General features: G+C 44.4%; 1 protein-coding gene across 1 annotated transcript; it reads left to right on the top strand.

Annotated features, from left to right (window-relative positions):
* The first annotated feature begins 1,366 nt into the window (after positions 1-1,366).
* Positions 1,367-23,164, top strand: SPAG5 (sperm associated antigen 5). Its single transcript, XM_004385373.2, has 25 exons — positions 1,367-1,371; positions 1,696-2,062; positions 2,312-2,437; positions 9,401-10,494; positions 10,604-10,778; positions 14,094-14,168; positions 14,413-14,505; positions 14,594-14,728; positions 15,420-15,539; positions 15,657-15,749; positions 15,851-15,964; positions 16,340-16,433; positions 16,577-16,724; positions 16,805-16,907; positions 17,101-17,234; positions 17,445-17,583; positions 20,601-20,712; positions 20,883-20,969; positions 21,225-21,345; positions 21,463-21,574; positions 21,964-22,044; positions 22,172-22,327; positions 22,451-22,525; positions 22,651-22,731; positions 22,966-23,164. The coding sequence occupies exons 1-25, from the start codon at positions 1,367-1,369 to the stop codon at positions 23,035-23,037; spliced, it is 3,912 nt and encodes a 1,303-aa protein (XP_004385430.2). The 3' UTR covers positions 23,038-23,164.
* The last annotated feature ends 1,902 nt before the right edge of the window (positions 23,165-25,066 follow it).

Genomic DNA, 25,066 nt, shown 5'->3' on the forward strand with positions numbered 1-25,066 from the left:
CCTTTGGCTACCCATCTGGTATCTGACATACCAGCTGCAACAAGGACTAAGCATTCTGATTCACACATTGTTATGATACCAACTTTTACTACTGGCACTTAAGTTTTCTGTCATGGCTTTACTGCCACTTCCCACCCTTATATTATTTCCTGGGTCATTCTCATTGACCAGAAGTGCAACTTGGAATTCCCTCTGCTGAGTCTTGGGCAATCCCAGGCTCAAGTTCATCCTCTTACATTCTTTCCCCCAGTTTTCTATTCAAGCAACTGTTACCATCTCTAGTGTCTGCAGGTTGGGACCACTAAGTTTCTAGAGCAGTGCTGTCCAATAAAAATATGATGCAAGCCTCACAAGTAATTTTAAATTTGCTAGTAGTGACATTTAAAAAGTAAGATTAATTTTAATGTATTTTATTTAACCCTGTATATCTAAAATATTATCATTTCAACATGTCATCAATATAAAAAATGAGATATTTTACCTTTTTTTTCATACAAAGTCTTCAAAATCTAGTAGTTTATACCTACAGCACATCTCCATTTGGATTAGCCACATTTGAAGTGCTGAACAGTCACTTGTGGCTAGTGGCTACTCTATTGGACAACACAGTTCTAGAGGAGCCCATCCCCTAAGGGCCCTACAGTTTATAATGTAGTCTCTCCTCTTTGGATTACTGCCTTTCCAAATTCATGAAGACTTCCAAAGTGTAAATAAAGTGCTGTGAGTGGAACAAACATTCTATCATAACCTATAACTCTGAATATTTACCTTTAGGCTGTTTCAAAAAATCAACTCCACCTTCAATTTCCCACACAGAGGGGATTCAGGAGGCAGTAGAATGCCCTTCTTGGTATGTGGGTTGGAATCTTGGCTCCGCCATTTGCTACCTGTGGGACATTGGACAAATTCTCTATATGACTCAGTTCGTTTGTCTATAAAATGGGTATATTTACAGTACCTGCTTCATAGGTGGTCAGTGGTGGTTCACTGGTAGAATTCTCGCCTTCCACGTGTTGGATTCCCAGCCAATGCAGCCACCAACCATCTGTCAGTGGAGGCGTTCGTGTTGCTATGATGCTGAACAGGTTTCAGCGGAGCTTCCACACTAAGGGAGAAAGACCTGGCAATCTACTTTCAAAAACCTTATGGGTCACAACGGTCCAATCCTCAATGATTAGGCGCAGGACTGGGCAGGATTTTGTTTGGTTTGCATGGGGGTTGCACATCAACTCCACAGCAGCTAACAACAACTTCGTAGATCCTTCTGAGGACTAAGTTAATACACATAAAGATTTGGAACAGCGCCAGGCACAAAATAAGTGTTCAAAACATGTTAGCTGTTATTCCAGTAAACTTGTTACAGGCCATGAGGTAAGTCCCTAGAAAATACCAGAAATTCTGAAGCGGCATTACAGCTCAGGGGCTACATTCTGGTTGAGAACTACGTTTCAGGCCATCACGGACACAGGCCTATGCGCAGACCAAAAAAGCCTCAGTAAGAAACACTTCTTTCACCGCTACCTGACGGACTCCCGGGCCGGCTCTTTCCCGTCAAGACTGGGGTGGGAGGTAACTGCGGAAACCTGAGGAGAGACTTCCTAAGCCAGACCATGGAGACAACTTTTCTGACAGGGTGTGAGGGTGGTCCACTAGAAGCAGGAGGGATGGACTCCTTGACTCTCCAGCTACCTACAGCGCCTTCCCTGATGTGAGGCCACAAGACGGCCTCGGGTCTGGCACCGGTTCAGGCCTCCCGGCTCGCGTCGGTGAGATCTCACAGACAAGCGCGCGCGAACCGTGGGGCGAGCCGGGCCTGGGAGGGGCGTGGCCAATTCCGGAGGCCCAGCCCACCCGCCTACGGGACTCCAGCCAGGACGCGACGTGCCTGCCTGACGCACTTCGGCTCCGCAGCCAATCGGAAACCACGGAGCAAGTTCAAATAAAGACGGCGGGTGGACATGGAGTCTTGTCTTGGGTCTGGAAAGTGATCAGTCTTCGTTCTGCGCCGAAGATGTGGCGGGCGAAAACATTGAACCTCAGTGCGTCGGCTTCGCCGCAGCCGGTGAGCGGAAGAGCTTCGCGGAGAGAACTGGGTTGGGGCTACTAGGGCAGGGACGCTGGCAGCGCCTTGTGTACTGGAAAGCTAGGTCAAGGCTGGGAGTGGTGGGGGGCGTGTGCTCTGTTGTTCGTCCTGCCGCTTCAGCGAAGCTGGTGTTGGAGCCTACTCTTTCTTATCGCCTGAGGCTTCTAAGGGAGGGAGGGCAGGCAGTCTGGCAGAACTCATGCTTTCTCACACTCGCTTTCTTCTTAGGGAAAACCAGCTATGAGAACTCCACTCCGAGAACTTAACCTGCAGCCTGGTGCCCTCACCAGCTCTGGGGAAGGGCCCCCTGTGCACTCTTCACTCACCCCATCACTGTGCAAGCTGACGCTGCAGGTGAGATTCGCCAGGCCAATTTCTCTACTGGGCTCTTTGCCCAGGCCGAAAGCTCAGAGGAACACAGGTCCCGGGCTGGAACGTAATTAATAACAATAATGAAGTTTTCTACCTCAGTGACATCCATTTACAGCTATTCAGGCCAACAGAGAGGTGCCCTAGGATGGTTAAAGGAAATCCACTGAGAACCTAAACCTCTATTTAGCTGTTAGTTTTTATCACCTCTTACTCCGTCCGACTTTTTCCAAACTACTGAGAAATACTTTCCCCCTGATTAGTGGTCTTCCCCTTACATCAGCTCACTTATGGAGAGTTGATCTACAACAGTGAGACAATATCCATTCATTCCTCGAGGTAGTCAAAACTCCTGGGGTCAAGTTAGGGTAAACTACCTTATTTTAGCCCCTTGTAGAATTGCCCTCACTGAGTAGTGCTTTTGTCAAATGTCTTGAGAGAAGTAGCCATGTAGAAGCTATTTTGACTTGCTTTAAAAACTTGTCATGGAATGAAATTGACCCCTTTATAGGATTCCCAAGTAGCGCTGGTGGCACAGTGGTTAAGAGATCCACTGCTAACAGAAAGGTTGGCAGTTCAAACCCACCAGCCACTCTGAGGGAGAAAGATGTGGCAGTCAGCTTCCTTAAAGATTACAGCCTTAGAAACCCTATGGACAGTTCTACTCTGTCCAGCAGGGATGCTATGAGTCGGAATTGACATGACATCAATGGGTTATAAGGTTCTTTGCAGAAATTTCTTTTAGAACTTATTGCCTGAGAAAATTGTCTTCCCAGAGAAATTGTATAAGTATCCTTTTCCCTTTCTAACAATGAGAACTATGTAGTTTATCATATTTTCCCTCTTGCTGTAGCTTCTAGAAAGCTCAGGATCAAATCTGACAATCAGGTATTGTTTTTGTTAGGTGCCATCAGGTCGGTTCCAACTCAGACTCAGCGAGCCTATAGGACAAAGTAGAACTGCCCCATAGGGTTTCCAAGGAGTGGCTGGTGGATTTAAACTGCCGACCTCTTGCTTAGCAGCCAAGCTTTCAACCACTACTCGATCAGGTATAGCTACTGTCAATCCCCGAAATTGGAAGATTTGCTTTTTCCTTTTTTGACCATGACTTCATATTTCAGTATTTCATTAACTTGATCTATGTATTCTTTTTCATTGAGTCTGAATTATTTTTGGAAGGAGATGGGCCATAAATAAAATAGATTAGAGGAAGGAAGAAGAATATATAAAAGCAGATGACAACCTGACTGTTTTAGTTTCTTAGTGTTGCTATAACAAATATAGTGCTGCTGTAAAGTGTGAGGCTTTAATGAACAAAAATTTATTTTCTCACGGTTTGGGAGGCTAGAAGTGTGAATTCAGGGTACCAGCTCTAGGGGAAGGCTCTCTCTGTCTAGTCTGGGGGAAAATCCTTATCCTTTTCAGTTTCTCTTCCTTGGTTCCTTGGTAATCTCCACGTGGCATCAATCTTTCTCCATTTTTTGCTTCCTTCTGTGCCTAATCTGCTCTTTTTATATCTCAGAAGTGATTGGTTTAAGACATGCCCTACACTGGACATGGCCTCATTAACATGACAAAGAAAATCCTATTCCCAAGTGAGATTACATCCGCAGATAAGGGAATTAGGATTTATAACACATATTTTTGGGGGACATAATTCAATCCATAACATTCCACCCTTTGCCCCCCCCAATTCATATCCTTCCCATGTGCAAAGCACATTCACCCCATCACATCATTCCATTGCAGCATCAATTCTAAAACCACATCTTCTGGATCATCTAAATCAAGTATAGGTGGGATTTTGGGTGTGTTCCATCTGGGGCAAAACTCCTCTCCATCAGTGGAGTTCAAAATACAAGTTATCTACTTCTAAAGTACAATGGTAGAACAAACACAGGGTAGACATTTCCATTACAATGGGAGAAATTGGAGGGAAAGAAGGGTTCACAGGAATCGAGCAACTCCAAAACCCAGCAGAACAGATTACATTAGCTCTCAAGGCTTGAAAATAACCCTCTGTTCTCCAGGACCTTCTGGGCTGTGGCCCCACCCTCCAAACTCTGGGTATTGGCCACACTTTCTGTATTCTGGGTGGAGGCCCCACATCCTGGAGCCAGCTCCACCTTTCAGGCCCACTGGGATGGCAACTCTGCTCCCTTGGCTTTGGGCACTCCCAAATGTGCCTCATCAAAAGCACATTTAAAGTCCACATTTCTAACAACATTCTGTTGATGGTTCCATATGTATTCTCCAAGATGATAGGGATCTTCTCTGTAGATCTCACTTTCTTCTGAGCCTTCACCAGAGTTGCCTTTGATGTCCATGATTCTACCAACAGTCTCTTTAACGCAATCTAGGCTTTTACTATTGGGCATCTTAAAACTCCTCCGTTACCCAATTCCAAAACCACTTCCACATTTTAGGTATCTGTTAGAGCAGTACCCCACTCTTTGTACCAAATTCTGTCTTAGTTTCTTAGTGCTACTGTAACAGAAATATAGCGCTGCTATTATATATATATGTTGTTGTTGTTAGGTGCAGTGGAGTCGGTGCCGACTCACAGCAACCCTATGTACAACAGAACGAAACACTGCCCAGTCCTGCGCCATCCTCACAATCATTGCTATGTTTGAGCCCATTGTTGCAGCCACTGTGTCAGTCCATCTCGTTGACAGTCTTCCTGTCTTTCACTGACCCTCTACTTTATCAAGAATGATGTCCTTTTCCAGGAACTGGTCTCTCCTGATAACATGTAAAGTATGTGAGATGAAGTCTTACCATCCTCGCTTCTAAGGAGCATTCTGGCTACACTTCTTCCAACATAGATGTGTTCCTTCTTCAGGTAGTCCATGATATATTCAATATTCTTTGCCAACACCATAATTCAAAGGCATCAATTCTTCTTTGGTCTTCCTTATTCATTGTCCAGCTTTCTCATGCATATGAGGCAATTGAAAATACCATGGCTTGGGTCAGGCACACCTTCATCCTGAAAATGACATCTTTGCTTTTTAACACTTTCAAGAGGTCTTTTGCAGCAAATTTGCCCAGTGCAACACTGCTTTTGATTTCTTGACTGCTGCTTCCATGGGTGTTGTTGTGGATCCAAGTAAAATGAAATCCTTGACAACTTCAATCTTTTCTCTGTTTATCATGTGGTTGCTTATTGGTCCAGTTGTGAGGATTTTTGTTTTCTTTATGTTGAGATATAATCCATACTGAAGGCTGTAGTTTTTGATCTTCATCAGTAAGTGCTGCAAGTCCTCTTTGCTTTCAGCAAGCAAGGTTGTGTCATTTGAATATGGCAGGTTGTTAATGAGTCTTCCTACAATCCTGATACCCTGTTCTTCTTCATATAGTCCAGCTTCTCAGATTATTTGCTCAGCATACAGATTGCATAAGTATGGTGAGAGGATACAACCCTGACACACACCTTTTCTGATTTTAAACCACGCAGTATCCCCTTGTTCTGTTTGAACAACTGCCTCTTAGTCTATGTACAGGTTCCTTATGAGCACAATTAAGTGTTCTGTGTGTGTGTGTGTGTGTGTGTGTGTGCTGCTTTATATGTATTTATATGCACATACATCTATATTATAATACTTTTTTATTAAGGCACTTTTTCCTTCAAAATGCAATCCTTTTTTTCCTTTTTCTTTTTTTTTTTTTTTTTGCTTAGGTCCACCTTTCCTCTTCCTTTTGCCTTCTGGAATCAATCCCTCCCACACATTCCCTGTTCTTTCCAAGTAACCAACCCATTTTGACAACCTGGTATTTATTCTTCCATATTTTTCTCTGTGTTCTTTTAATACTATGCAAAATTCGAGAGTGTGGCCCCCGGACACCCTGTTAACTCAGTACTGAAGTCACTCCTGAGGTTCACACTTCAGCCAAACATTAGACGGGCCCATAAAACAAAATGAGACTAAATGGACACACCAGGCCAGGGGCAAGTATGAGAAGGCAGGAGGGGACAGGAAAGCTGGTAATGGGGAACCCAAGGTCGAGAAGGGGAGAGTGTTGACATGTTGTGGGGTTGGCAACTAATGTCACAAAACAGTATGTGTCTTATTTATTTAATGAGAAACTAATTTGCTCTGTAAATCTTCATCTAAAGTACAATAAAAAAATATGTAAACGTGCATAGTTATTTTAATAATAGAATCACGTTATATACATTTCTCTGCATTTAGCTACTTTATAATTTTCTTTTGATTTTTGTCTTTAGTACATGGGTTATCTAGGAGTAGTCCTTAATTTCCAAGTGTTTAAAGACTTTTTTTTTTGGTCACCTTTTAATTTATTTTCTTGCATTATGATCAGATTGTAACCTGTTTCTTTGTGGCCAAATACAGGGTGAATTTTTCTAAGTGTTCTATGAACATATGAACAGAAGTGTATTTAATGTTCAGAGGGTGTTGGATTCGATTTATCTCTATCAACAGATAGGTAATTATTCTGTTCTTACCTGCTTTTATTCTGCCAAGTTGGTTGAATTTTGAGATAGGTGTTTTAAGGTAATTTTTAAAAAGGAATAAATAGGAACTTTATAAACACAGAAAAAACTTTTTGAAGTGGAGCTTTTGCATTTCTAATAGTCTTTATTTTGTATATTTAGCTTCTAGGCTGTTTAGTGCATACTGATTGCTTTTTTTATATAATAGGTCTTCAATTTGTCTTTTAACGTAATAGTGCTATAACTTTAAGCTCTACGTTAATATTAATATTACTGCCTTTGCTTTCTTTGTTTGCATTTGCCAGGTATCTCTTTGCCAATCCCTTTATTTTCTACTTTCCTTTAGCACTTAAAATTTTTTTAATTAAAATAAAATATGTAAAAGTGCATAAAACATAAAAGCTTCACAAATTAGTATAAACCACACACCCATGTAACCAACACCTAGGTCAATCAATAGGATAGTGTCGGAAGTCCTTCTCATGACAAACCCGTCCCCCACAAAAGGTAACTACTTTTCTGACTGTTATAATAATCACTTCCTTCCTTCATAGTTTTACTACCTATATTTTTATCTTGAAACACAACTTTGATCTGCTTTTAAATGCCATACAAATGGTATTATCAGTATATATTATATCTGGCTTCTTAGCTTAACCTTACATTTTTAAGTTTCATCCACTGCTATAAATAAGAAATTTCAAATTTCATGTAAGTTTGTGTGTGTGTGTGTGAGTAATTGGTCTTTCTCTCCAAAGCTTCAAAAATAGTTATTTTCTTTGTAGTTGAAAAACTTTTACCATTATGTGTTTAGACATGTATCTTTTCTTGTCATTCCTGCTTAGAATGAGCCATTTTAATAATGCAGACTCAGGTCCTTCTTTCCCTTGGGGAAATTTTCTTCTAATATTTGTTTAATCAGTACCTCATCTATATTTGTTCTTTTTTCCTGGAACCGCTTTTCTTTTTATTGTAGTATAAAATATTTTTGTGTATAAAATATACACAACAAAGTATTCACCGATTCAACAATTTCTACATGTATTCCTGGAACTTCTTTTATTCACATGTTAGGTTTCCTGGATTTATCATCCAATTCGCTTAGCTTTTTCCTCAGATTTACATTTCTTTGTATTTTTGCCTTTGCTTTAAGATATTTCTTCCACTTGATCTTCCAGGCCAGTAATTCCAGTGCAACTCTGACCATCCTCTTTCCATTTATTTTACTGAAATTTTATGTTTAGAAGTAATGTTTATTATTTCCAGAAAGCCTTTCTTTGGGGGTGTGTTGTATTTCAGTCTTCTTAAGTACTCACATTTTTTCCTTCTTTTGGTTCAGATGGTCATCTGTGGCTTCCAGCAGCTCTGTTTTGTTAAGGTCTATCTTTTCTAACTGTCTTAGAATTTGTTCTTTCTCTGGCTGCTGTATCCACTTAAAAAAAGAAAACCAAACCAAACCCGTTGCTGTCAAGTTGATTCCAATCCGTGTGACCCTAACCCTATAGGGCAGAGAACTGCCCCATAGGGTTTCCGATTCCAACTCATAGTGACCCTGTAGGGCAGCGTAGAACTGCCTTATAGGGTTTCCAAGGAGTGGCTGGTAGATTTGAACTGCCGGCCTTTTGGTTAGCAGCTAAGCTCTTAACCACTGTGCCACCAGGGCTCCACTTAAGTACATTAATATTATCCTTTTCTTGCTCATTGGGTCTCAGGTCCAGCCAGTGGAGTACCTTAAGTGGCAGCAATCCAGCAAGTGGTAGAAGGTGCAGTGGTCTCTATCCCTGTGAACCAGCAGTAAGTAGGTTTTTAGCCCCTTGTCAGGACACCAGGAAGAAGTCTCTGCTCTTCAGTCTCCTCTGCTACAAAGACTAGAGCTCTTTAAGTCCCAAGGGTTGAATGGACTTAATCCATGTGTTCAGAATGCCCTCAGCTCTTGGAGGCCAGGGAGACTAGGTCACTGGCATAGGTTGATGTTACCGTTTCTCCCTGGGATCCATGGATCTTTGTGGGCCAAGTGCTCTCTAGGATCCACCACATTCCAATCATTGTCCCAGGGCTCTCTGATTCTGGTCCCCAAATTCTCATCTGTTCCATAAGAAAATTTTGTACCAGCTCTAGATTCTGACAGAGCTTGAGCCTTCATTCACATCCTGCAGATCCCTTCGGCCTGTTCCCCTAGAAGTGAGTTAGAGTTAGGAATGGAGAGGAGCTGGAACACATTGAAGCTACCATCTCCCTATGATATGGACAGATTATCTCAGTTTTATTTATACTGTAGGCTGATTCCCTTAGAAGTGCCCCAAATTCTTCTTCTCCTATTAGGTCTCAGTAGTAAGCAGCAAGGATTAGCTAAATTCTTACCTAAGCAGAAATAATAAGAATGCATACCTTTTTTTGAGTTTGGACAGTATCAGTACCCTGTATCCATAATTGTATGCTGGGAACTTGAGTTGACTGCCTTAATCAATTACTTTTGTTTCCTTTTGCAGAAAAGCAGCAACAAGTCATCTCCACTGGATTTTGTCAGTACCAAGAAGACAGATTCCCCTTCAGAACTATTCAGCACTCCCTCAAAGTGGCTGGAAGCTTGTCAGCATGAATCAGATGAGCAGCTCCTAGATCAGATTCCCAAAACCAACTCTACTCCCAAAACATCTGAGGAAGCAGCAGACCCACTGGACAACTATCTGGTTAAAACTATGGTCTTTGTACCCTCTCCGGTGGGGCAGCAGCAAGACATTACACTTGAAGAATCCCCTTTAGATGCCATGGCAGAGACAAACAACATCTCTCTAGATGAAATTTTGAGGCCAGGAGATCTGGTGAAAGAGGGGGTGGCACCATGCACAGAAGATAGCTTTTCAGAAGCTGTTGCTACTCTGCCTGAGAAACCTACATTTCGGGATTCTCCATGCAATCTTTTGGAGTTTCCACCAAATCCCTCTTCTGAGCAACAACTACACTGTCCCAAGGAAAGCCTGAGAGACAGTAGCACTGAGGCTGTGCCTGAGAACTTAGTTCCTTCTGAAAGTAATGCCTTCTTGCCCTCCTTCATGCTCTGGCTTTCTCCTTCAACTGATTTGGAAGCAGATTTTCCTGTCAATCATGTGGACCCAGGGGAAGAAATTGGAGAGAACAGAGCTATAGAGGAAAGAGAAATGAGCTTTCCAACTCTCCCTGAGGAGGTTGAATTGGAAGATCAGGCACTTGTCTCAGCTATGGAAGATATTCTGTCCACATGCCTGACACCAAATCCAGTAGAAATGGAATCCCAGGCAGCTCTGGGCCCAGCAGTAGAAGATGCTGGTATGATTCTCGTGTCTGACACAGGGACCTGGATGTCCCCACTGGCTTGGCTGGAAAAAGGTATAAATACCTCAGTCATGCTGGAAAATCTCCGCCAGAGCTTATGCCTCCCTTCTGTGCTTCGAGATGCTGCAATTGGAACTTCCCCCTTCTCTACTTGCTCGGTGGGGACTTGGTTTACTCCCCCAGCAGTACAGGAAAAGAGTACAAACACATCCCAGAAAGGCCTGGTGAGCACTAAGGACAGTACTTCTGAGACAGAGCAACTCGTGTGGGGGTAAGTGTCCCTAAATCCTTGTGCCTCCTGGGCTCCATTACTTTAAACCCATCACTCCCATCCTTTCTCCTCCCTTTATCGTCCTCATGTTCTTCTCTTCCTGCTGCAGCCATCCTCCAGATCTGACTGCCTTGTCTCGACATGACCTGGAAGAGAACCTGCTGAGCTCTCTTGTCATTTTGGAGGTTCTCTCTCGCCAGCTGCGGGACTGGAAAAGTCAGCTGGCTGTACCTCACCCAGGAGCTCAGGACAGCAGCACACAGACTAACAACTCTCCCAGTGGGGTAAGAAGGTTCCTCCCAAAGCTTAGAGAATCCCAGTGGTACCTCTCTCTTAGAATGTAAGCTCCCAGAGGATAAAGGGGACTCTTAACCACAGGCTCATTCTTAGATTATGTGTAGAAGCTGAGGATCTGGAAAATCCCTTAAAGCTGTAGGTACTCACTGTACCACTGGGGGTTGTCAAGACTTTCCAAGGGGAATGCAAGCAAGGAAATCTTTTTTCTTTAATAATTTATTTTGTTGTTGAGAATATACACAGCAGAACATATGCCAATTCAACAATTTCTCCATGTACAATTTAGTAACGCTGATTACATTCTTCAAGTAGTGTAACCATTCCAAGGAAGGTTTTAAAGGAATCAGTTTCTAAATCTCCATCATCCAAATGTGTTCTTTGCTAAATTTCTTCTCTTCTGCTTCTCCATTGGCAATTGCCCTTTCCCATTTTACTAAAGAAAAGCCAGTCTTACATTGCCTTGGGATACCAATCAAAGGACAGTAGGAAATATTCGTGCACATGTTGACAAAGCAAATGACTGAATGATTATATAACGTCTTTTTTGCATGTTTTCAAAACAGTTGAAAGAAGACTTTAATTAATTATACCAGTGGATTGTTAAAAATTTTTGATGAGAGTTCACAATGCGATTTTTGGCGCATACCTCCAAAGGAGTTCCTAGAATTGAGCGACATGCCTGCCTTCCCTTCTTCCATTCCTACTTATTCCCATTATTTATGTAAACAAGATTTCTCAATACTTACATCTGTAAGAATGGAAAAATAGGCATAGAATTATTGGTTAACTTTAAGTACAATAAACCTTGTCTTATTCTAGGAATTACAGTTATCCCTGGACACTTGAAGTAACAAAAGGAGGGAAGCGCTATCCTTTTCGTTAACAGATGATTCCCAAAAAAATATTACTGGGCATGCTTATGATTTTACTAAAAATTTTAGTATTATTATAATGGTTAAAATACAATTGATGAAAATATTTCTCCACCCAAAAGAGAGTTTTTTTCACTTAAAGTCTTCTGGTCAGAGGAATTTAAAATATATTTTAATTTAAATTTATATGTACATTTGTTGTTGTTGCAGAGATGTATAATAGGGTGATTAATCAAAGAATTTAAAGTATAAAAATATATTTCATGAGGATAAAATTCTATGAGGAGTAAAAATACAAGTTGAAAGAGAAAAAGGAATGATAAAATTTTTAACTGTTAGAGAAGAACTTGTTCATTTTTTTTTTGAAGGTATCAAATCATTTTGGTAGTATGTGGTATTTATGCCATGGGATATAATTAAGAGTGATTGTGATTTAACAATTTTATTTCAAACTGTCATTGTTTATAATATGTTGAGAATTACAGTGTTTGCAATGATTTAAACTTAAGGGTGCTTAGTCTTTCAAAATTACGGTAAGGATGTGAGAGGAAAAAACCATTGTTCTAGAGGACTCTAGCTGTTGACAACACAGGCGTAGAAAAGAAGGGAATATTATCAGGAGAAGGAATTGAGAGCCTCAGAGTTGTGCCTGTTTAGATAATAGGTGCTGCTGCTGAGCATGAGACGTGTCCAAGTTACCAAAGACCTTTTTTGGGTTAACAGTATCCTCAAAGTAATGACTCTACCTCTTGCCAGAAATCTTGGAATCCATAGACTCCTTATTTCTCTAGCTGTTCAGTTTCTCTCCTGTGTTTCCTTATTTTTATAACCTTTCCTCTTGTCCTTGACCTCGTTCCCTATCCCTGAAACTGCCTTGTACCCTCTTCAGCTGAAGCTTGTCAGATGCCTTTGGAGGCCACTGGAACAGAACCAAAGAGGGTAAATGACATCACCTTCAGCCTTTCCCCATCACTGCGCCATGTCCTTGCATTTGGCTGCCTTGTCACACTAATCTTATCAGCCGCCTGACTGCCCAGCTCTGAACACTGTGTGGGCCCTGTCCAGCACTCATGGGGTACTGCGTGCCATGCTGCACGATGCAGTAGGGAGTGATGACTGCTTTAGTGATAGGGGCTTTCAGAGAAATGAACACTGAGAGATCTGAGGGAGATGTGACTCTGCCTTCTTAAATCCAGGCTGCTGCAGCATCATGACTCAGCACTGCTGCTCCAGCAGTTGCTTTTTCCCAGGCGATGGCTGCCTTTTGGCAGTGATGAAGGCTCCCCACTTTTTCTCTCAGAACTTCAAAGTCTTTCTAGGGCTCTGCTGACTTTGAAATCATACTTGTCTACTCTACGTGGCACACTAAGTTTTTATCTGTCCCAAGATAATGAACATATAGTTAAAGAATAAGAAAATAAAAATGACTAATACTTGAGAAGGTTAACTTTACTGCATAAAGATGGTAACATGTTATGCTTTTGCTTTTTTAAATAATGAGAAGAGAAATAAAAAATGATGAGCCATCTGTAAGATGGAATATTCTATAGTCATGAAAAAGTATGTTTATGAAGAGTTTTTAATATCATGGAAAAATAAGTTTAACATAAATTCATGGTTTTTGAAGAAAGGCAATCAGAATACAAATAATTTCTGAGAGGATTTGAGGTGAGGTAAAATGCCAGCAGAAGTTAAAAATGGGTGGTTTTCCACTTAGATAGGTCCCCTAAAGCAGGCTATTCCAATGAGGTGAGCAAATATAAATCTAGGTCTAAATAATAATATCAGTATAATACAACAAAGTAATAAAAGCAGGACTCCAAATTTATATATTATCTCAACTGTGGTTTTTCTTAAGCATTACTATATTTTATCAGCTCTAAGACACCATCAGTATTAAGGTGCATCCCAATTTCAGAGATATTAAAATGTGAAAAAATATTCATCTTAGAATTTATTGAATATGGTAATTTATTTCTAAATTAGTGCTGTACAACTTTTTTTTTTCCCCCTGACGCCTGAGAGAAACAGTATACTCATCAGTTACAGGAACTCTCTGTAGTAAGTCTCTGGTGTACAAGTATATCCAAGTCTCTGGGGTGCATGCTATACTGTTGGTTAATAATCACTGTTCTAGGTGATGAAATTATTTATGATTTCTATTGCTTTTTATTCACTTCTGTATTTTCAAAATTCTACAATGAACAAGTATTTATGATTAGAAAAAATCAAAATAATCATGATTATTTTAAAAAAGAATTATTTACCTACCCTGGATTTTTTTCTGAGTTGGCTTCATCCACCTGTGAGCCTTGCTCCTGTTATTAATAGGAAAGGCCCCTGTAGCTCAGGAGGTGGAAGGGAGGGAGGATGAAGTGCTGGTGGTGCATGTTGCCTCCTCAAAAAGAACAAATCTGTTTCTCTGGCTAGATAACTAAGAAGCTTCAGCAACTTCAGAATTGCCAAGAGATTGGACAGGCTCTGCAGGAGGCCAGGAATGTCACGGTAAGGGCTGACTGGTCTTATACCACCACTGAGTCTCCTGTGAAGATCAAGAATGGAGAATCCTGGGAGGTTAGCAGATGGTGGTACTCAGTCATGATAGTGAAAGGAGGCTTCCAAGCCTTGTTATGGATATGTCTTCCCTACTGGGACCTTGAAATTAGGGTCAGTAACTTTCCTCTCCAGTGTTCCTGCTTACTTCCTACTTAGTGACTTTGATTTAGCCTAGCCATCTTTTCCCCTACAGCAGTCATGGGTGTTGGTCTCTAAAGAGGTGATCTCCTTCCTTCACCTATCCCTGCTGCACTTAGAAGAAGACAAAACCACTGTGAGTCAGGAGGTAAGCAGCATGAGGATGAGGGTAGAGGCTCCTGGTGGGACTGAAAGCCATAAAAAAGCAAACACAGCATCTGATTCTCATCTTGTAGTCTCAGCGTGCAGAGGCCTTGGTCTCCTGCTGTTTTGATGTGTTGAAGAAATCAAGGGCAAAGATCCAGAGCCTCAAAGCAGAGAGGGAGGAGGCAAGGCACAAAGAGGAAATGGCCCTCAGAGGCAAGGATGCGGTAAGGTGCCAAGCTTTTTTTTTTTCTTCTGTTGCCGTTTTTCTTTTTTTATTGTAGTAAAATATATATAACGTAAAATTTATCATTTTAACCATTTTTAAGTGTACAATCCAGTAGCGTTAAGTACATTCACAATGTTGTATAATCATTACCACTATTTCCAGAATATTTTCATCATCCCAAACAGAAACTCCATACCCATTAAGAAATAACTCCCCATTATCCTCTCCCCCTACCCAGCCCCTGTTAACCACTAATCTACTTTCTGTCTCTATGAATTTGTCTATTCGAGATACCTAATATAAGTGGAATCATATAGTATTTGTCCTTTTGTGCCTGATTTCTTTCACTTAGCACAGTGTTTTCAGGTTCATCTGTGTGGTAGCATGCATCAGAATTTCATTCTCTTTATAGCTGAGTAGTATTCCATTGTATTATGTACCACAGGTGCTAGGCTTTTGTTCCTGGATGTGGGCAGTGCTCTTTCCAGGGCATGTACTCAAAGTCTCCACCTTGTGGGAGGTTTCATCAGGAACACAAATTCACTTGAGACACAGATGGGCAGCTTGAGAACTGCCTGCCCTGGGTACAGAAATAAAGAACTGAGGTACTAGGGTGGTGAACAGTTATGGCTTTTTGTGCTGTTTCTCTCCCCTGGCCACTCTGTCCTTGTAACCTCTTCCCTAAACAGGCAGAGACCGTGCTAGAGGCTTTCTGTGCACACGCCAGCCAGCGAATCAGCCAACTGGAACAGGACCTGGCATCCATGCGGGAATTCAGAGCGCTGCTGAATGAGGCCCAGACCCAACTGGTAATTTGAGGGCATTCTCTTTCCTGGAGTCCACACTGACACACCAGGAGGATGGTCACATACTCCCATCTTGTTGTACCCAGTGGCAATCCTACCATAGCCATCCTTCTCCTGTAGGTACGGCTTCACGCAGAGCAACAAGAGCTGGCTCAGCAGACAGTGAGTGTTTCTTCTACTTTGCAACAGGACTGGATATCCATGCAGCTAGATGTGAGTATTTGGGCTGTCATGCCACTCCCTTACTCACAGCCAGCCCTGTTAGGAGCCCTGGCTCAAGTGTGCTCTACTGACCTGCTTGCTTCCCCTGGTAGTATCTAACATGGACAGCTTTGCTGAGTCAGTCTCGACAACTCACAGAGAAACTTGCAGCCAAGAGCCGGGAGGCCCTGCAGGAACGTGATGCTGCAGTTGAGGAAAAGCAGAAGGTACAAACCAGGAGCGGGGACTGCTTAGGCCCGGTTTCCTCCCTCTTCTCTGCAGAAGGCCTTTCTGATGAGTAGTATCATTTGCCTCTTACCACAGACCCTTCTTCTTTCCACTCTGTAGGTTTGGAGACCAGCTATAGCCCTTACCTGTAAGATGGACTTGTGCCTAGTTGTTTTCTTTGCTCTTTAGTGCCTTCTTTACTTCAACAACTTTTCTCCTGTCTACTTTTTCCTGAGGATCAGCCTTATTTGCTGCAATATTGCTGCCCAGGAGCAAAGTGATTTGCTGTATTGTCCAGAAAGAGAAGTCTCATTGAATCCTGGGACTCTTGATTCACGAGGAACTGTGTGAGGAAAACTGTCTTTTCTTCCTAGGTTTCCAGGGAGCTGGAACAAGTCTCTACTCGTTTAGAGGACTGTAAAGGCCAAATAGAACAACTGGAATTGGAAAACAGCCGTCTAGCAACAGGTGAGTATGTGTGCAAGGCCTCCTAAGGCTTGGGGTGTGGCAGTAGAGCAAGGAAGTGCTCTGGAGCCCTTGCTTCAGAGCAGAATTGTGGGAAGGGTCTGCCCTGGCAGCCTCATGGTGTAATCAGGATACTTTTGGCCTAGATCTCCAGGCTCAGCTACAGATTCTAGCCAGCATGGAGAGCCAGCTAAAAGAGCTACAGGGTCAGCATGCCAATTGTACCCAGGACCTGGCCATGAAGGATGACTTGCTCTGCCAGCTCACCCAGAGCAGCGAGGATCAGGCTGCTCGGTGAGTTCCTGTCAGGTTGTGGTGGCAGTAGGCACTCAGGATGTAGGACCAAATGGGATCTAATAGAAAGTCTCTGGCAGATGGGAAAAGGAAGAGATGGCACTAAAACAAATGCAGGCAGAGCTGCAGCAGCAACAGGCTGTCCTGAGCAAGGAGGTCCAGGACCTGAAGGAGACCCTGGAGGTAAGGAATATGGTTTGGGGCAAGGGAACTGGTAAACTTAAGAAATGTGACTCTTGCCTAATGGTATTGAGGTGAGATTTGAGACTGTGGACTAGAAAAAGCCTCTGTCCCCGGGGCTCTAAAATGCCCTGCTTGGACTGGTTTTTGCCCCTTTCCTCTCTTGTTCCTTCCCTTCTGTCTCCTGTCTTCCCAGTTTGCAGACCAAGAGAATCAGGTTGCTCACCTGGAGCTGGGCCAGGTTGAGAGTCAGTTGAAAACCACGCTGGAAGTGCTCCGGGAGCGCAGCCTACAGTGTGAGGACCTCAAGGACACCGTAGAGAACCTGAAGTAAGATCTCTACCTTTCTGTGCTTCCCCCTCAGAGCTTAGCTTTCCCAGGAACTTTCTAAATGCCAAAGTCTCCAAGAAGGAAATTGTGACAGAGCCCAAGAGCCTCTTGTTTCTGTCTTTGAATGCTGTTCTATGTGGGGGCTGGGGAGAGGATTCAGAGAAGGTAACTTGGTCCCTGGCCACCTTCCCCGTTCCTTCCTTATTTCAGGGCTAAACTGGCTAGCATTGTAACAGAGAACCAGGAGCAAGACCTGGAGAAGACACGCCAGTATTCCCACGAGCTAGGGGTGCTGACTGATCAACTACAGAGCCTGGCCCTCTTCCTGCAGAAAAAACTAAAGGAGAAGGTAGATTTCTGGGATTCCTTGTCTTCCCTTCCAGTTGTATCTTCATTATATAGAATGGCCTTCCTAAAACACTATTCTTGTTCCCTGTCTATGACCTTCAATGATTTCCAGTTGCCTACAGACCTCTTCAGCCTGTCGCTCAAACCTTTCTTCATCTGTCTCCTCCTTCCTTATTATGAACTCTTTACTCCAACCAGACAGTCTATATGCAACACTTATGTCCCATCCTCGTTCACACCAAACTCAGGCGGTTACCATATCTGTTCTCCTCTATCTTTAAACTGGAAATACCTTTTTCTTTCCTATTAAAATCCTCCCTAGTTCACCTTCTTCTGTGAGGGCAGCTGAACCCTACCAAGGCTTGGGGTGTGGCAATAGAGGAAGTATTCTGGAGCATTTGCTTTGGAGCAGAAGTGTGGGGACTCTGATCTGTTCTTTTGCCATATTCCTTATGAATTTACTCTCCTTTTGTACTTGTATTACTTTCCCTTGGAATTTTATTTCTGGAATTAATTTTCCTTGGAATCAACAATACTATGTTTAAAGAAAGTAGAAATTTAGCCTTGCAGCTTTGACTCCCCTGCAGCGAACACTAAACAAGAAATGGTTGATATCTCACAGAATAATTTGCTTATTTAACAATTAAAGGTACAACCAGGAAATCTGAAATATGGAATGCTTATGATCTGACCTTTTTCCTGACTTATGTGCTAAGCACAGGAAATGCCAAAGAATCCACAGTCTAGCGGGGAATACAGACAGATGTAAACTTGTCATCTTGAATTCTGATCATGATAGAGGTCTGCATGGGCCACTGTGGGGGCACAGAGAAAGGAGGATCAGTTCTACCTTTGAGGGTTAGAATGTCTTCTCAAAGCAGCTAACCCTTGCGCAGAGTCTTGAGGTTAAGTAGAAGTTTGCAGTGTTGAGGTGGACGTATAGGGAGGCCCACCAGGGAATGGTATATGAAAGTCACAGAGGCACTATGTGTACTCTTTTTGTAGTGTCTACCCTGTAGCAAGACCTGGGTTAAGTGCTGGGACTACAGGGTGAACAAGGCAAGGCCCTGCTCATATGGAATATGGCAAGTTTAGAGAATGGGAAGTGAAAAAAGAAAAAAACCTGTTGCCATAGAGTTGATTCCTACTGATAGTGAGCCTATAGGACAGAGTAGAACTGCCCCCAAGGGGTTTCCAAGGCTGTAAATCTTTACAGAAACAGACTGCTACACCTTTCTCCTGCAGAATGGCTGGGGGGTTTGAAGAGCTGACCTTTCAGTTAGTAGCTGAGTGTTTAACCACTGCGCCAGCAGGGCTTCTGAATGGGAAGTTGCTCTTGATAACTGGAGTGTAGGAGCTATATGGGGCAAGGCAGGAGGCCAGATTTTGAAGGCTATAGGAAGCCCCTGAAGGATTTTAATTGGGTAAGCAATTTAATCAGATGAACATTTAGGAAAGAACTCTGAGAATATGGAGACTGGAATTTAAAGGAATAATAATGAAAGAGGGAAGGACAGTTGTAACAGTGATGAAGGCTTGAACTAATGGCAGTTATAGAGGGGGTAGAAAACGGGATGAATTAGACGGATTCAATACATATTTAGGAGGTAGAAGTAATAGAACCTGGTGACCAATTTGATCTGGAGTAAGACAGAAGAGTGAATATTGCCCTACATTGCTGGAAAGATGGAGACACTCCCCTAGAATTGGGGTCAGCAAACTTTTCTCATAAAGGGCCATACAGTAAATATTTTCAGCTTTGCAGGCCATATGGTCTCTATCCTAATTAATTAGCTCTGCCTTTATAGCTCAAGAGCAGCCATAGATGATGTGTAAATAAATGGGCATGGCTGTATTCCAATAAAGCTTTATTTACCAAAACAGGTGGCAGGCTAGATTTTACCTGTGGGCTGTAATTTGTTGATCCCTGTTCTAGGATAGTAAATATAAGAAGAGGAACAGATTTTTGGTGGGGTGGGACAGGAAAGATGGTGAGTTCAGCTTTGTACATACTGAGTTTGAGGTGACTACGGGACATTCATAGGAGCCCTGGTGGTCCAGTGATTAAGCGCTCAGCTGCTAACCAAAAGGTTGGTGGTTCAAACCCACCAGCCACTCTGCAGGAGAAAGATGTGGCAGTCTCTTTCCGTAAAGAAGTCCTGGAAACCCTCTGGGGAAGTTCTCCTCTGTCCTGTAGGGTTCCTATGAGTCCTATAAGTTGGAATCAACTCAATGGCAACGAGTTTGTTTTTTTGTTTTGTTTTTGGTGGGATATTCTGCTAGATTTTTCACAGGCAGTTGAGCTTTTGGGCCTGGAGCTTGGGAAAGAATCTGGTTGAGAAAGAGATTGAGGAATCATTCATGTCTAAGTGAAAGTGAAGTGGATGTTTTTGTGGAACACCTGGGCTGAGGCCACCCAGGGAGTGGAGGATAGTGAAAAGAGGGCCAAGGACTGAAAGGGGAGCCCAGCAGTTAAGCAAGCACCTGTGGATAGAGAGAAGAAATAGCCAGAAAGGTATGAGGCATACCTATGAGGGAGAGAGAATCATGCCTTGGAAGTTAAGAAGAGGAAGTTTCTAAAAGAACATGATCATCAATATTAAACAGGTCAAGTAAAATAAGAACTGAAAAATGTCCATTGCATTTGAAAGTAAGGATGCCATTGGTGACCCAAATGACAAGAATTCTGGTGGAATGGCAGGGCAGAAGCCTGATTATAGTGAGCTGAGGGGTAAATAGATGATGAGAATTATAGGCATTGAGTGTAGGCTTTTTTTTTTCCCCCTTTAAATTAAAGGGAAGGAGAAAAGGCAGTAGCTAAATGGGGATTTAAAGTAGGAAGAAGGTTTTTTTATTGTTGTTTTACTGAGACAGACTTAAGAATATAAACATGTTCAGGGAAAGGAGCTAATGGAGAATTTGAAGATAAGAAGAGAGGTAGTAAGACGAGATGGCTGGTGAGTTCAGGGAAATCACTAACCCTGAAGAACAGCTGGTGATTTTTTTCCTTTGCCATAGGCTGAACCGGAACCCCTCCCGATGAACACAGCTTGTGCTCCTGCCCAGGAACACCCTCCACCCAGTAACACCACCTTCTTGGGAAGCGTCTTGACACTAATGACAGATGAAGGTTAAAGGCCCTGGGATTTGGGGGTGGGAAATTGTGACCCTGCTCCTGATATCTTTGGCTACTTAAGATGCTCACTAACAAAGCTGCCTGTCTATCCCTGGCTTCTACTGTGGCAGGCCCTTGAATGGGTCACTAGAGAGGCCCTCTACCATCATCAATTTTTGTTTTAGAGCCAGAGTCAGCTCCTGTGCCCTTGCTTGGAAGTGACAAGAGTGCGTTCACCCGAGTAGCATCCATGGTTTCCCTGCAGCCTACAGGTTAGGATGGGCTCCAGGGATCCTGCCTCATTTCTAGAAAATCTGGTGGCGATGAGTAAAGTGAGACGCGCTTTGCTCTAAAAACCTCAATTCTACTTGGGCTCATTTTATTTCTGCCTTTTGGGATCTGTAATGTTCTGGACACTCAAATTCTGTGGGTGGGGGACACAGATAAGATTTGTGGGAATGATGGCTATATACTCCTTCCTTCCAGAGCTGAAGGGCTCTACCTCTATCTAGAACTGTCTCTTTTAGAGACCCCAGACATGGAGAAGAGCCTGACAGAAATGCGTACTATGACTCTTGAGCTTCAGAGCCTGTGTTCCCTGATGCAAGAGTCTAAAGAAGAAGCTGTCAGGACTCTGCAGCAAAACATGTGAGTGGGATGCAGTCTTGGTGAGAGAGGGCAGGTCAAGCAAGACAGCCCCATATGTCAAAGGCCCAGCCAGTCCCTGAGAGGACAGCAGTAATGCTGAATTCTTCCTTCCCCTAGTTGTGATCTGCAGGATAGGCTGCAGGCCCAGGAAGAACAGCATCAGGAAGCCCAGAAGGCAAAGGAAGCAGACATAGAAAAGCTGAACCAGGCCTTGTGTTTGCGCTACAAGGTGAAGGAGAGGGCTTGGAAATGGGGCAGTGAAAAACTGGGGCAGCTCTACTGGCCCACTGGGAGCCATTTTCTCTCCAGGAATCTGGGTAGTAGGGATTTTCCAACCACTGCCCTGGTTTTGCCCTTCCTGGGATCAGACATGTCACATGTTTGGAAATTGTCTATAGGCTGACCCATCTCCCCAGGCAGACCAAGGAGAGAAGGCAGGAACTTTAGAACTCTCTCAACACTGAAATGTGCCTTGCCTGACTTACCCCTATAGGAAGAATTGGGGTGTTATCAGTTGGTACCACCTGGGCTGAGTATGGGTCAGGTACTGTCTCCTGGCAAGGGCTGCAAAGACGTCAGCTCTCTCTCAGTGCCCTTTCACCTCCTTTTCCCTCACAGAATGAAAAGGAGCTCCAGGAAGTGATACAGCAGCAAAATGAGAAGATCCTAGAGCAGATAGACAAGAGTGGCGAGCTCATAGTATGTTTATCATGATGCCTGACCCTGTGCCTTCTGTGTCAATGGTAGCCAGGCTCCCAAATATCGGGTTAGAAAGATGGTGAGGACCTTTTAGAACTACTGGCTCTCTCTCCATTCTCATCCCCAGAGCCTTCGAGAAGAAGTGGCCCAGCTTACCCGCTCACTTCGGCGTGCAGAGACAGAGACTAAGGTGCTCCAGGAGACCCTGGCAGGCCAGCTGGATGCCGACTGTCAGTCCATGGCGACTGACTGGATCCAAGAGAAAGTGTGGCTCACCCAGGAGGTGACTGGTACCTGGAGGAAGCTGGGAACGCTACAAGGGGCCAAGTGCTGTGTAGAGTTAACGGGAGCTGGACAGCTGGTGGGGACCCTAGGCTGTGCCCCACTGATCTGGACATGTTTATAGGTAGACAAGCTGAGGATGATGTTCCTGGAGATGAAAGATGAGAAGGCCAAACTCATGGTCAAGTTCCAGAGCCATGTAAGAATTCCCATGCCAAGGCTATTTCCCACCAGCACTAGCAAGTGCCTGTCATATTTCCCCTGCCCCACCAAGCTATGCTGTTCTTTTAAGCATAGGACTTATGGAACCTATTTGCTTTCTAGAGAAACATCCTGGAGGAGAACCTTCGGCGCTCTGACCAGGAGTTAAAGAAATTAGATGACATTGTACAGCACATTTATGAGGTAAAGAGGGAGAGATTTGATTCAACTAAGGTACTTGGTACAAGGCCAGGCCCGTGGAGTTACTGATGAGTGGTAGCTCTGGTTCTAGCCTGTGCTGAGAGCTTAACCTGACTTGCTGTTGCAGGCTTCTCTGTGGCCTCCACTTCTCCCCTTTCCATCCTTAGTGGGTGCTTTTTGGGGGGTGGGTGCCTTGAGCCTGTGGCCTTGACCTACCTTTTCTATCTCTCTTCCCAGACTCTGCGGTCCATCCCAGAGGTGGTGAGGGGTTGCAAGGAACTACAGGAATTGCTGGAATTTCTGAGCTGAGTAACTGAAAGCTGGAACCTGCTTCACCTCCTTTCACCTGCAGTGCCCCCTTTCCCCAACACCAGGACCAGTTGGCATAGAGCCACCTGTGTTTAAAAGCTATTTAAATAAAGTCAAAATGTATTTCTCTAATCTCACTAAATCTTATTTCTTGGGCGATGGGGAGATGAGGTCAGGAGAGGGGCAGCTTGGCCCTCCTGCCTGGGCACCCTCCATGTACCCCTGTCCATCTCCCGCTGCACCCAGAGCCATGGCTGCCTTCCCCTCAATACTCTGGGCACTGGACTGCTTGTTCCCTGGCTCACGGCCTGGGGGAAACAGAAAAGGCTTCATTCTCCTACCTCCCCCACCCTCCTGTGGTAGGCCCTGGTGAATAAGGGGGTGAGGACCAAAAGCTCAGTTCATTACTCCCTGCTCTGACCTCTGGTACTTTGGTGGTGCCTCTGTCCCACTTAACCACATCTGTTGTAACTGTTCACTTATTCCTTGACAGGACCAGGTTTATCCCCAAGAGCTAGCAGATAGGAAATGTGATTGTGGCAGAAATGAGGACAAGCCCATTTCCTACCACCAGGGCCTCACAGGAATGGGAGCGGGTCTGTCCATAACACTGCCTCGGAGGTCCTCACAGGGTAGTCACTCCACCTCTTCGCCCCGCCCCCCAAGGGCGTGGCCTTGCCGCGGACACCAGTCCAGGGAGGAGGCGTGGCCATGGCGGGGGGTCGGGGGAGCGCTGACTCCGCCCCCCGGGTGAGTCACGTAGCGCTGCGGCATCCGCAGCCCTATTTACCAGACCCCCGGCTGGAGCCACAGCTATTGCCGACCAGAACCCGAACCGTTCCTGTGGCTGCCGCGGCGAACTCGCTGGGCACAGGTGAGGCCCTGGGAGAGGGGAAAGACGTAGCTGCTCAGCATCTCCGCTTCCCCTCCCTGGTTCTTGCCATCCTTGCCCTGCTCCCTGGGGCCCTTGGATGTGTCTTCTCAGTTCCCTCCTTACATCCTCGCTCCTGCCGACTAAAAGCTCCATTTCTCTGGCTTCTTCCACTCCCGCTTCCTCTTAGTTCTTCCACCTGGACCTCAGCTTTCCTAATCCCAAATCCTCCTCTGCCTCCTAGAGTTTTCCTTGGGGTAAGCCTCTCCTACCCAGACCATTTTAATCTCTGTCTGTTCTCTCCTAGGCTAGGGTCCCTCTCCAGTTCTCTCACCTCTCTGTCATTGTTGTTCCCCTTTCTCGCGCTCCCCCACCCTCGTCTAGGTCCTTCCCCCTGACTAGTTAGTCTGTCTCACCATCACCTCCCCAGAGTGTCCTCTCTGCCCTGCACGCATTTCTCTCCGTCCCTTTCTCAGGCTCTCAACTCATTCCTTTCAACCTTGAGCCTCTGCCCTCTGTCTCCCCTCTGGGTGTCTGAGTTCTGGGAGACTGAAGTGCTACCTATTTTCCATCCCTCCCTCCACACAGAGCAAGTGCTCCTGGGCACTGGGGATGGCCTGGTGGTGTCACTTCCCCCAGTCTTCCATATTAACCTAGCCGACTTACTGGCCCTCTTCCCCGCAGCACCTGTGCAGCCCACGGGCTGACCTCTGGCACTGGGGTGGTGAGTAGGCAGTAGGCATAGGCAGTTTGGGATATGGAAAAGGAGAGGTTATGGAAGCCTATGACTGTCGTTTGTGCCACTTCTACTCCCTACCTGCCCCCTTCCTCCCAACCTTTTCCTCCGGAACCTGGGTGTGGGGTGATGCGTACTTTTGCTTCCTTCTGAAGCCTTGGAAGTGAGTGCAGTTTCCCTAGGGGCCCTGCTGAGGATGAAGAAAGAGATGTTACAAAGGCCAGGGTTTATGCCTAACCCAGGAAAGGACTGAATTCAGTGGAAGAAGGGTTGGCAGTTTTGTAAGACCTGGAGCTTCAGGGCTGCTCATCACACCCCCCATCTTTTGCTGGGGCTGGGAAGGGTGCCCACCAGGGACAAAAGGAGATGTGGGAACTAGGGCTCTAAGCCCATTAGCGGTCAGAGGGATTGGTGCCACTATG

Source organism: Trichechus manatus, unplaced genomic scaffold, assembly GCF_000243295.1.
Source record: "Trichechus manatus latirostris isolate Lorelei unplaced genomic scaffold, TriManLat1.0 scaffold00138, whole genome shotgun sequence".
In the NCBI taxonomy this organism is placed as follows: domain Eukaryota; kingdom Metazoa; phylum Chordata; class Mammalia; order Sirenia; family Trichechidae; genus Trichechus; species Trichechus manatus.